Source organism: Chamaea fasciata, unplaced genomic scaffold, assembly GCF_029207755.1.
Source record: "Chamaea fasciata isolate MVZ Bird 193981 ecotype frontalis unplaced genomic scaffold, bChaFas1.0.hap1 SCAF_1, whole genome shotgun sequence".
NCBI lineage: Eukaryota > Metazoa > Chordata > Aves > Passeriformes > Sylviidae > Chamaea > Chamaea fasciata.
This window is the reverse complement of record NW_027094086.1, coordinates 110,279,381-110,291,881: the sequence shown is the minus strand read 5'-3', so window position 1 is coordinate 110,291,881 and position 12,501 is coordinate 110,279,381. Positions and strand designations below refer to the sequence as shown.

The following is a 12,501-nucleotide window of genomic DNA, read 5'->3' as shown; positions in this document are numbered from 1 at the left end:
TTAATTCTGTTAGTGAAAAAAAGTTTATGAAATACTTTAAAAGCTTCTAATAACTTGTGTGTAGTTATGATTTGCGCATAAACCATGCATGTTAATCTTCTGGGCCTGCCAAAAATTGAATCTTTCTTCATTTCTCCTGAACTTTCCCAATGATTGGGAGAAAATTTGGAAGTCTTGTAAGTCTTGTTCTTTTGTAAGTCTCCCCTCAGCCTTATATAGCAATTTTAAAGAAGTCTAATTATTCCTTCCAGATTTACTGTTTCTTCTGGGACTCACTTCCTCTGTGTGCATAGTGACTGAGCTAATAAAGAAGTTTGAAAGAAGCAAGGAAAAGATCCAGAAACGTGGAAGTTCTTCTTCATCAACTTCGTCTTTTCTTGATGTATGATGCATATTGCATTCTTGTGTTTGCAAACTTAGCGGTTGCTGTCTAAAGATGTTGGAGAAAGCAAAACAGTATCTGGAGGATAAAGAAATCCTGAGGGCTTTTGACAAGTCCTTTGTTTCACTGGCTAATGACGAACTTCATGTTTCAAGACTGTTTAGAATTTAACTTCCAGCTGTGGAAGTAAAAAATGAAATTATGCAACTTTGGTAACATTTTTCCTCAAACATAAATTTACTTTTAAGATTGAATGGTATTGTGGGGGGGAGGGGGCAGGGGTTAATTTAAAGAAAGATCTCAGCCCAAGTCCCATTTTCTGCACTTAAAAGATATAACTGTGTAAAATCCTTCTCTTAGATATAAATATTTTAGTTTGTTTTTATTTAAAGCATTGTACTATTCTACTTTTATGGTGGTGGGACTTTGCTACTAATACAAGGGTAAAAATATTTCAGAGGCATTCCACTGGGTTTAGAGTCTGTCACAAGAGTGCCATATTCTAGCTACTGTATTTATTTACTTTATCCTGCAATGTGTAAGCGGCTCAAGTACCTTGTGCTACAGTTTTTTTGTATCCCAAGTTTGTTATTTTTTGCACAGGATGTGACCGCTGTCGGATCACTGTTTTTCTTTTCTTTTTCTGTGATTGAAAAGCCTATACTGCAATTTGAAGTAAATGTTTGCTTTTCTTATAAGTGTGTTGTCTCTTTGTTTTAAAAGAAACTGGCATTTATACCAAATGAAGGAGCTTGTTTTGATTGCAGATACAGGCTCCGTTTCATGTCTTGTTCCATATTTACTTTAGCTTGTGACTGTTAGATCACTTAAATGATTATAAGACAGTAGTTATGGAAATTATTTGTAGTGTACTGAATTAGAAAATTCATGCAATGATCCTCACTGGGAAAAATTACCCCATCCCTCTCTCAAAGAATCTTCATTTTACTTCCTTCTTCCTTCCATAGTGTTCATACAAACAACCCCTTTTTCCTGGTAGGGTAGCTTTGAATTTTAACCCACAGAATTACATCTGGAGCTAGAAAAGCATTATAATAGATTTGTTTTGACATTGTAAAAGTATTTTTAATATATTACAATGTCTGCATACTCTAATATTCATTAATTGGAAATAATGTTTTTTCTCAAAATAGTCTTGTCCTGTTGTCGTCAGTGTCATCTCATCAGAGAAGAGAGTGTCATCAGTGTCATCTCATCATCCTTTCAGGAAATGCAAGGGACTATCACCTAAAGAATCTGGAAAAGAGGATGTCTAAAGATCTCTGGGGGGAGTCAAAGGCATGGTGGTATCTCTTTCCCTTGTGAACTTGTGCATGTGTGTCTCTCCTCACTATAGCCTGAAAACGTGGCAGAGGCATTGGCTCTGGCCCCTGCTGTCACAGTGGTCATCCTGTCATTTGAGGAGGAATTGTCATGAGCAGACACTGGGGTATTTCTGCGCTTGCCATTGTGACTTGCTCCACATGCCATGCTTGAAAATGCAGTATGAATTTCTCTGCTAGTGTTACTGGAATTGTTCTCTTCTTTTTGCCTGTGGGTTTCCTAGACTTTGCCAGGAATGGGGCTGCAGACAGGGCACGAGTGCACGTTGAATCTGCTTTACACATGCAGTTCATCCATGGCTCTCCCTGACCTTCAATATGCCCATAATATCTGGACTACCAATGTGCTGGAAATGTGGTTGTGTAAAGACAAAGATGCTGCAGTACTTGGTCCTTATCTCTTGCTGGGGTTGTTGCCACTGAGCTGGGAGGGCCTTAACAACGTGACCTCTTACAGAAATGCTCTCGTGTCTTCAAGCAAAAGTTTTTTACTTAGAGCAGTTCTGCCTCTCAGAAGTTGGACAAATTTGACAGTTGTTGAACAAATACTGTCTTTGGCAAGTGGGGCTCTAGCTGTTCAATATTGTTGTGTGTTCAGTATTTCAATACAATTTCAGAACATTAATAAAATCCTCAGTGTTCTTTAATAAAGACAGATAGCAAAAGCTGACGGTGCATGCTGATGAAGAATCTTGAACAAACTTGGATTTTGGGAAGGGACAGCAACTATGCCTTTCACAATAGTCTTAACTTGTGGTTGATATTCTTCCAATGGGATTTGACTGCTTTGTGCTCTCCTCTTGGTCTTGGAGTCCCAGTAATCTAGGTAAGTACAGATAAGTGCAGATAAATCCTAGATTCTTGTCTTAGCTTGGAAGTATCATTGCCAAGTCTTTAAACAAATGTTACTAAGTGCCCCTTTCCCAGCACAAGTCCCACTTTCTGAGTAAGGTATGTCATTCTACACAAGTAAAATTTCAGTCTCTTAAGGACAATTTTGCCTTATTGCATGGTGGTCTTAGTTCAATGTAGTTCACTTAAATTTGCCAGAAGATTTGGTGCTGTGTTTTCTAATGGAAGGCAAAATACTAACAACGAATAAATCTAGTTCAATGTCACTATATATACAAAATGCCTGGACTGAATTCCATTGCTATTACTTTTGCTCCCCTTGTGATTCATTACCACTTTGCAGCAGGCTTGAGAGATTTTTTTTTTCCAGAGCAGTTGAATCAATAATGGGAACTTTCCATAAAAATTAAGAGGCATTTCTTAGGGGGTGGACATAAGCAACAACTGAGGAATTTACTTGCTTCTACTGAAGCACGGAATAAAGAATTTTGGTTTTAATAAGTGAAGGCCCTTTTTAAAAAAATTTTCCTTCAAAGACGACAGAAGACCTATAATGAGTCAAAAAGGAAAACTCTAACACTTTAAATTCTGCATGGTAACTCTAGAATCAGTAATTATTTTTCTCAGCCTACAGGACTGGGTTTTGCAATGAGAGTGTATCATTTCATCAGCAATAAAGAATGGCTGAATTCTGCATTGAGAACACACTTTCACTACAGTAATTCTTAATAATTGAGTCTGCTTTCACAAAGATATTCTCAAAGTGCCATGTGCTCACCATCAGTGTTTTTATCCCAAAGTGGAATATTTGACCTTATTCCAGTCTTCTGAATTATCTAATTGAAAATATGACTTCTTATCGAGCATCAAGAATTTTTACTATCTCCTGCAGTTTTCTGATATGGGATTCAGAGTAAATGAAGAGCTCTCTTCTCACCAGCACTAACAAAGTGGAATAAAACAGCCCTGTATTTTTATATTTGACTTATTTTGCATGTGACTATTTCTGATGATTAAAGCTTGGTAAACTAAAACATATGGGATCATAATGGAGAAGAGGGTGATTTGGACAATTAAGATTTCCATTTTAGTTAGTAAAATCAGTAAACCCTTTCAACTTTTATTTAAAAGTCACCTGATGGAAATGTGATGCTGTAGGCTGCCGTACATAGAAACCTATGGAGAATGGGTTGTGAGGTTCTGGCTTGTGGTGTGTTTGGGTCTCCGTGCCATCTGCTGGTAGTTCAATAAGTAGCAGCTTTTGTACTGGGAAAAAAAGGTACATCTTGTTAGGACAGGCTGTATCTTGAAACTAGTTTTCTCTTTAATGTAACATCTTACAGACCTATTCTTTTCTCATTGACTATATTTGAGCTGTCTCAACACTCAGCTGTACGGTATAGGAGATCTTTCCTCTAAACCCTAAGATATGGTGAGTTACTTCCATGGGAACAAAGGTAATAAGGGAGCATAAGCAGGACTGAAAGCTTGAGCACACAATGCAGGAATCAAGCTTGAATTCTGTTAGGTTATGAGGAAAACTTTTTGATTATTAGAGGTGAAAGTCATGATTTTCCTAAATGCAAGAAAAGGTATGGGGATTCTTGAGAAGAAAACCCCCCAATGTAACTATTATTTTTCATGGGGGAAACCAAAAGTTTAATGAGAAAAGCATTTATATAAATTGACTAATTAAGCTGTAAAGTTTGCTAATGCAAAGCACTGAGAAATAGATGATGTAGGATTTAAAAAAAAATTATAAATTGGGTTTCAGGATTACCATGTTGATAGCAAGGGTTTGTCAAGTAATTAGGGCACCTAGAGGAAGTCAAAACAGGTCTGGTTTTTAATATAGCTGTTGTAGAAAGAGTAAGTGACAACAGCTTAATAGCAGAGGATTGCACACAATTTCTGTGACAACTACAGAGAATTAGCAAACCTGTAGAAACTTGCTCTCATGTGACAGCTTTGTGTGTGCATGTAAATTTCTTTAAATATATCACAGGGGTAAGGGGGAGAAATAAAATCTGAAGTTTCTCCTTGAGCATTGACAGAACCTGGAATACTGCAAGCACAACTTACTCAGTTGTCACTGAGCAAAACTACATCTCCCTGCGAGTAAAAGTACTCCACCAGTAATGACTGATTTTACAGTATTTTTAAACCTGTCAATTTCTCTTTTAATCTTAACTGTTTAATTGTGACCACTGTGTTCCTCAAATACAACTTTAAAGTTGGATTTTTTGTAAATGAAATGTTCAGGGAGATGGGGCAGAGCCAACTATAAATGTTCAGGAAAAGAATTCCTCTAAAATAGTCCTCCTTTGAAATGCTGAACTACTTTGCTCTCATTTTCAATTAGACTGATACCCTTAAAAAAACCCCAAACACCACAACTTTTAGACAGCATTTTTTTATACAAATACAAGTTACAAAAAGGTAAATAAAAAAGAAATCCCCTGAAGCAAGGTTTTTGGTAAAGATTGAATCAGGAACTTGTGTGAAAACAGTTGAGCAAATTCCAATACAGTCACATATTTTAATGTTACTTCTTTCATCAGCATGGCATTAGAAGTTACTCCAAGAATAATGCTTTCAGTCATCTACTTCCAGTGATGCAAACCTATTAACATTGCACAAATGCTGAGTTTCTGGCACAGCACATCGGATGGCTGTTTTCTTCTTATTAGATGCTTTCCTCTTTTTGCAGGACTCTGATCTGGTCTTGGTCATCTTCTGAAAGAAATCTGGAGATACCATTGACTCCACTGTATTTAACAAAACCAGATAAAGCTGAGCCATTTTTGGAGATAAGATAAACAGATTTTCCACTGAAGGTGCTGATTTAAGCTCTTGATACAGTCTGTGCACAAGGGTCCCAGTGTAAAGCCTGCTCAAAAGAAGGAGAGAATCTGCATTTAGAATTGCACCTCAACAGTACAGGTACAGAACCATGGTGCTTGATGACAAAAAACATACAGTATCCAACAGTAAACTCCTATGCTAAGAGTATTTCTCTTTATAATTCCTTTGAAAAAGGGAGTTCTACTGAAAGTACCGGACAAAGGAGTTTGACAGAGAAAATGAAACGTTAACACATTCCACCACGGGCTTGTGTGGAAAGCAGATCTCTGGAAAAACCTTACCTGCTTAGGTCTGGCTCAGTGAGAGGAGTACCAAGTAGCTGGTTGAGATACAATCCCATTTGAAGGCAGCACTGCCACTGGCAAAAACTGTGTGCAGCATCTAAATCAAAGTCGTTATTTTCCAATTTCTTTTCCTTCCATTTTAGAAATTCGTTATATGCAATGTTGTCATCTTCAGCAGGTAGAATGGTGGGATCTAGGTTATAAAAAAAAATCTTGGAAATAAATTTCTGCTGTGAACAGTACAAAAGGAGGGTGAAAGGAGGGTGTAGCCAAGTGGGGTGGTCTCTTCTCCCAGGTAATAATCGATAGGGCAAGGAGAAATGGCCTTAAGTTGCACCAGGAGAAGTTTAGCTTGGACATTAGGAGGAATTTCCTCACAGAAAGGGTGATTAGACACTGGAATGGGCTGCCCAAGGAGGTGGTGGAGTCACAGTCCCTGGAGGTGTTTAAGGAAAGACTGGATGTGGCGCTCAGTGCCATGGTCTGGTTGACAAGGGTGCATTTTGTTCAGTCATGGGTTGGACTCTGTGATCTCAGAAGCCTTTTCCAACCTAATTGATTCTGTGTGATCAAATCCAAACAAGTTTTCCACCTCTCTACAACCCACTTGGAAACCTTGTCAGTCTGGTTTCTATAAACCAGAACCCGAAAAAACTGTATAACTCCAGCATGCACCGTCCTTGCCATCAAATGAAGGACTCCTGGAGGAAATGCCCACAACCCAAACAGGTATAAATATCACTGAAGCAATTTATGTGATTATTTAATACTTCCCAATGTGCAATGCATAGGTAGAAAAAGTGTGCCTGGGGAACCTGGCATTTTTAAGTACAAATGATTTTAGAAAAACTCTAAAAAATATATCACAGTGCTTCAACAGTAGTTTCTTGATGCCTGAGTATGTTAAACTTGTTTTTTGTAACTTTTATATCTGAATTAATATCTTGATCCTAAAGAAAGTACTTGAAATGCAAATAAATGTTTTACAATGGGGTAGAGTACTGTTTTACCTATATAAAATGTTAAAATGATGGTTAGCACTTTTTCTTTGTGCACATTAATGCAAAGAGTGTGACACCTCAGGATATAGTGTAAATCAATGCTAATTCCTCTAAATTTGGACAGCTCTCTGTAAGTGTGGAAAAATGAATTATGGTCTGGATTTTTGTAGTAGCTGAACACCTAAAACTGTGTTCTTTGGAGACATACCTGGATCATTGGTTATCCTCTGCAGTTCTCCAGAAACTATCATTAGAAGCAGAGCCTTTAATTGGTTCAGCTTAACTTTTGGTTCTGAACGATGTATCCAGTAACATGTTACAGCAATAGGGAGTTGTAAATGACTTGGGATGGACTCTAGGAAACTCATTTTCACTCCCAGAGTCTCCAGCAAAAGCATCTGACGGCATGACGTGGGCACCTGAAAATAGATTTAAAAATTGGAGGTAAGAGACTTGATCTTTTGTGAGCAATTTCTAAAAGGCCAGTAAGTTCCTGGGTAAATTAGTTACCGCTTTAGGTTTTTGATAAAAAACGATTTAAGTTTCATAAATATTCTGAATAGGAAATATTTTTTTAAATACTACTTTAAAAATGACAGAGTTGAACATCAGGTAGAAAGACAAAAGTAGCAAATAAGTAATTAATTCCTAGCACATGTTCCCTTTTTGCTGAGCCATTTAACTTCCAGAAAGTGGTGTTATAACCTTTGTCCATAACTTCATGCATGCAGAACTGCATCAGGCTGTTCAGCTGCAATCCAAGTGCTTTGTAAACCTTCATTAGGATTATTTTGCCTACTCTTAGCCAGACACTCCTACAGGAGAAGAGAAATTGAAGTCAGTTTTGCCTGGAGCACTTAAATGCTCAACATTTCTTCTTCTAACTTTTTGTACAATTGGTAATTCCCATATATTCACTGAGGAAAACTGTTGTAGTAGCAAAGCTCAAATTCATTAAACAAACAGCACACACACCAAGGTTGAAGTAAGGTGTCATCAATGTCTCTTAACATGAAACTTGATTTTTCAAACTCTTAAGAGTAGTGTATTGTTTAAAAGGTGTGTGCCAATAACCTATGTAAAGTAACCTGTACTTTGGACCCATAGCTATCTGTAGCACTTAATGGGTGTAGCAGTGGTAGACTTGGTTCCTTTACAAAGGAGACACCAGAAAGTGATAAAAACATTCAGCACTGCCCACACACGGAAATGTGTTAACAGTCAATCCGAACGCCAGAACGGATAGAGCATGTGCCTTAAAAATGCAGAATTAAAACACACGGTTAGTATTTCTAGACCTTGCAGAAGTTTCTGCATGCAAAACCTCAGCTACACAACATCGAGAATGGGAGATTACTTCCCACTATGGCAAGAGTTACAGCCTTAACCATTAGGATTTACATAGACGTGCCTCAGTGGTGACAGGAAGTAACCTAGTACAACTTTCCTGTGATTTTCAGGTGTTTTTCAGGTGTTGTTCTGCTCTGTCTGGCAAGCATCAGAGGTTCATGTTAGCACGAGCATACTTGGGGCAGGTAAAACTGCTGGGCAGCTGCAACATTCACACGTGAAATAATGACTTCTAGTAAAAAGGCATGGGTCAGGTTCTGTTTCAGAACACTGCTCTCTGAAACAGTCCACAGCTTGATCAAATACAAATTAGGTCTTGTAGTGTTAAAATCGGACTTTCCTAAACTACATGAAACTGAATTCCTTCCCATAAAAAGCAAGTATTAGTGTAACCAAATACACAGGATGAAATAAGGGCTTCCACTGGAAAATCCAGGAGTATTGCATATACATACACTACAACTTCTCATATAATTTGTCTTGGTACACTTGGAAGGGGGCAAGAAGGAAAGGAGATGAAGACAACCTGATGTAGCTTCTTAAATATCACAGATACTTCTGTGTTACGTAGTTACTTACTGAGGTGCCTTAGTTCAGACATCACATTTAGTGGCCAAATGGCAAACGTGAATCCCAACTATCTTTGTGTCACTCGTGAAACTGTGATCTGTTGTGACAACCATTTACCTCCATTAACTTGTCCAAAGGAAAACGATCATCACAAAAATCTGGGGGTAGGCTTGCTGCTTGAACAAATGTTTTTTTAAGTGTCTTTTGGCATCTGTCAAATTCACATACAGTGGGCAGCTCGTTGGTCTGCTTACTTGGAGAAGCATCTTCAGTACTGTGAGATACTCTCAGAAGCAGTCCATAGATAACTTGTCGGATGGGCAAGGCTGTGCTATGAGCACTGGGTCTCTGCATGTTCTCCACCTGAACGCGGAGGAAGGTACTTCTAAGTATCAGGGCATTGATGACGAACGGGGCCAGCTTACCTTTTGCCAAAGCATCGAATACCCAGTGCGGTACGTCTGCTTTCCTGGCAGCCTCGCACTCATAGCTCCCATTCTGAAAGAAGTCCTCAAGATTCACCTCCGACGGAGCATAATCCTCCATTGAAGTGCACAGAAGTTCCCGTATTTCTTCCCTCTGGTGTTTCTTGAGGTATTTCAGCACGTTGTCGACGGCCTCGGCAGGCTCCGCGAACTGCGCCAGCCACTTCAGCAGTCCCTGCAGGCGGAGGTGCTTGCCGCCCGTCCCCGCCGCGCAGCCCCTCGGCAGGCGCACCTTGCTGAAGAACGCCTCCAGCGCTTCCAGGCCGATGTAGTCGTTCCCGTTCATGACGGCGAAGAGCGGGAGCAGCGCCTTGCTCAGGTGCCCGAAGTGCCTGCAGAACCTCTCGGCGGAGAAGCAGCGGGCGGGCACGTAGCACCCCTGCGGCCCGGCGGCGGCGGCGCGCACGCTCTGCCACTGGAAGTGGGACAGCGGGCAGTACCCGCCCGCCAGGTCGAACACGAAGAAGTCGCTGTCGAGGGAGAGGACGGGGCAGCCCCAGCGGTTGGCCAGCCCGGCGATCTCCCGGTCGGCCTCGGCGAAGCACTGCACGAAGGGCACGCCGAGCCGGCCCAGCGCCTGCACGAAGGCCTCGCGGGTCAGCAGCGGCACCAGGCAGCCGCCGGCTCCCCGGGACAGCCCGTGGGCCGCCCGCAGCTGCTCGGCGGCGCGGCCCCGCAGCGTGGGCAGCTTCCTGTCCTCGGCGCCGCGCCCGCCGTCCAGCACCACGAAGGGCGCGACGCCGCAGGCTCGCAGGGCGCCGAAGAAGTCGCGCACGGCCGCGGCGAAGGCGCCGTAGTCGCCGCCGCGTCGGAAGTCGGCGTCGGGGGCGAAGCAGAGGCGGTGGTAGAGGCTGCTGCCGTCGATGACCAGCTTGGTGTCCCGCACCCGCAGCTCGGTGAAGAACACCCCGCGCTCCTCCACGAAGCCCGTGAGGCCCTGGACGCCCATGGCGCCGGAAGCAGCGCCAGCAGTGACACGCGGAGCCCTCCCATCCCGGATCCGCTTCCTCTCGCTCCGCCCGCCCGCCGTCTCCTGGCGACGGGGCTGCGAGCAGGGACGCGGGGCACCCCGAGGCACCGCAGCCCCGCCGTCGGGACGGGCGCTGGAGCGGGGGACGTGGGGCAGCGCCGGCTCCCGGGGAGTCCCGCCTGTCCCGGAGGGGTGAGGAACGGGGACGCCGCCCTCGCCCCTTGCTGTGCTGGAATGTGCGTGCTAACTTGTGTTTTGAGTCTTACACGGTCTTGCAACAAGGTAACATCGCTGAGGTTATTTATCCTAGGGGATCTCGGCTTCCCGAAGGTGCGTCAGGGGGATACTAAATGTAATAGTCGAGTACATTTAACCCCGTTTCGCCATCACCCTCAAGCTCCTTTGCTTCCAGCACTAATAATAAAATTTAGTTATCATTTCTCTAGGAACATTAAAAAACTGAGCTAAGTGAGATGATGTCACTTTAGCCTTGGGTAAGTTTATTAAGATGTTACAGAAAATAATAATGCAGCCAGTGTAAAAAAGTTAATTTTTTTTCTATGAAGGAAAAAAACCAAGGAAAATCTCATTTTTTTTGATTTTCAAAACATTTAAAGAAGCAGGCCAGTGAAGTCATCGGCAGGAAAAAAAATCAAGTAGTGAATCTTGAAGATATTTAGAGCTAAATATAAAGAGTTTAGAATTTGTGCTGCAGGGTGGCAAATGTTAATGTAACACAATGGTTCTTAAGGAATAAAAAGAAAATCTGATAAAATTGGAAAATCGCCTCTATTGGCAAAGAAGGGTTTATCTTGGAAGCAGAAAATGTCAGAGCATTTTAGCTGTTGCTAAAGAAACCTGAAGGTTCAGTCTTTCTTACAGAAACTATGAAAGGTCAGGGAAGAAGTTGAGATGGTTTGTGCTTAGCATGTGTGGGTGGAACTAGGAAACCCTAACCAGCAACTTTCCTTTAGTTTGCAGCACAAAAGGGAAGATCTAACTCTAGCCAAGGAAGAAAATATTTTAAAAACAGTAATCCAGACAATGTAATTGCGTTAGTTTGGTTGGCATCAGCAGGCTGCCTGGCTCTGGGATGGGATTTGGGAATGGTGGGTGGGACAAAGGAAACTGCTTACCAAAGATACTGGATAGGGCTTACTGACATTTTTTTTTAGGAAAAGAGGGCTGGAGACCTGATTGCTTTGTGTTATCTCTAGTTGTTCTGAACTTAAATGAAGCAATTGATGTTGCTCCTTGGGAAACACCTACTCATTGGGAGATGGACACTGGTAGGAAAGGAACACAAGGAAGGCTGGGCTAAAGGTTTGAGTGAAGTAGGAGAGGGTGTGGTTTGTACACTTCTTGAAGAGTCCATCAGTCTTATGGCTGAGTCAATCTTTAAGGTCTGTTGGCTCTTAGGAGGCATTTCTTTCAGATGCAGTGCTCAGCAATCCACCACCACAACAATGAAAATCCTGTGTTATGTGCTTGCCTTGTCCTTGAAACGGTTTGGTGAACAAGGCCAATGTGGGCCTGCTGCTCTGCAGTGCTGATGGATGGTGACAATAGTAGCACTGATCTTGCAAGACCTTTACTTGCTCCAAAGGATCTTCCAGCAAAATGATGCACGTAGCATTATATAAAGACAAAATAATGACAACAGTATTGTTTTATTATGTGCAATGAAACACCTCCCCTTTTTCATTTGGAATGAAGAAGGTCGAGTAAACTAAGTTACTGTAAACTCATGTTGAGGTATTGAAAACCATAGAAGTGCTAGAGCTTGACCTTTGCTGTCCTTAAGTTTGCAGAATTAGGACCTCAGTTAGACAAGAATTCCCAGCCAAAGCTAACTTGTTGGAAAGGTTGGAAAGGTGAGTCATGATAGAACACAGTGAGGAAGAAATGAACTTTAGGTTGAGAGTTGGGTTTTATTGAAAGTCTTGCAGATTTTCTGTGAAACTGTTTTGCAGAAGATAGTAGTCATGAGTCACAGTGAAGCTGTGAGGTCAGCACTGGAACAGATGGTAAAATCTGAGGGGTAAATGAAAGAGCAGAGAAAACAGAGATGGGAGAGAGCTCAAATTATGGGTGGAGGTTATGCTTCAATATGCACAAAAATCTTGAAATAAGTATCCTGAAATGCAGATATTTTTAGTGTCAGGTACTGTGGTGGGATAAAGACAGGTGGTGAGGAAGAGTGCCATATCTAGGGGAACTGTGCTATCAGTTCAGAGAATAAATTTAAAGTTGGTTTAGAGGAAGACTGACTATGTCACATCTACATTATCTGGAGTTTGTTTATCAAGTCTGCTGCCCACAGTTTAGCAGCTAATGATTCCATTTAATTTGTGTTTGCTGCAAGCTGGGTATTGTAAACACTGCCAGAGAATTAAATG

General features: G+C 41.7%; 2 protein-coding genes across 4 annotated transcripts in view; one reads left to right on the top strand and one right to left on the bottom strand.

Moving 5' to 3' along the window:
- ATP2C1 (ATPase secretory pathway Ca2+ transporting 1) overlaps window positions 1–1,080 on the top strand; it is a 44,831-nt gene extending 43,751 nt beyond the window's left edge. For all 3 annotated transcript variants that reach the window (XM_066193519.1, XM_066193511.1, XM_066193528.1), the window contains one exon: window positions 252–1,080. In XM_066193519.1, the coding sequence (XP_066049616.1) occupies window positions 252–388 (137 nt within the window). In that variant the 3' untranslated portion in view covers window positions 389–1,080. The remainder of the gene's footprint in view (window positions 1–251) is intronic.
- Window positions 1,081–4,980: 3,900 nt separating this feature from the next.
- On the bottom strand, window positions 4,981–10,081 carry ASTE1 (asteroid homolog 1). Its single transcript, XM_066193541.1, has 4 exons — window positions 8,765–10,081; window positions 6,936–7,146; window positions 5,724–5,919; window positions 4,981–5,467 (listed from the first exon to the last, which is right to left on the bottom strand). Exons 1-4 carry the CDS (start codon window positions 10,079–10,081, stop codon window positions 5,173–5,175), a joined length of 2,019 nt encoding a protein of 672 aa, XP_066049638.1. The 3' UTR covers window positions 4,981–5,172.
- Between the last annotated feature and the right edge of the window lie 2,420 nt (window positions 10,082–12,501).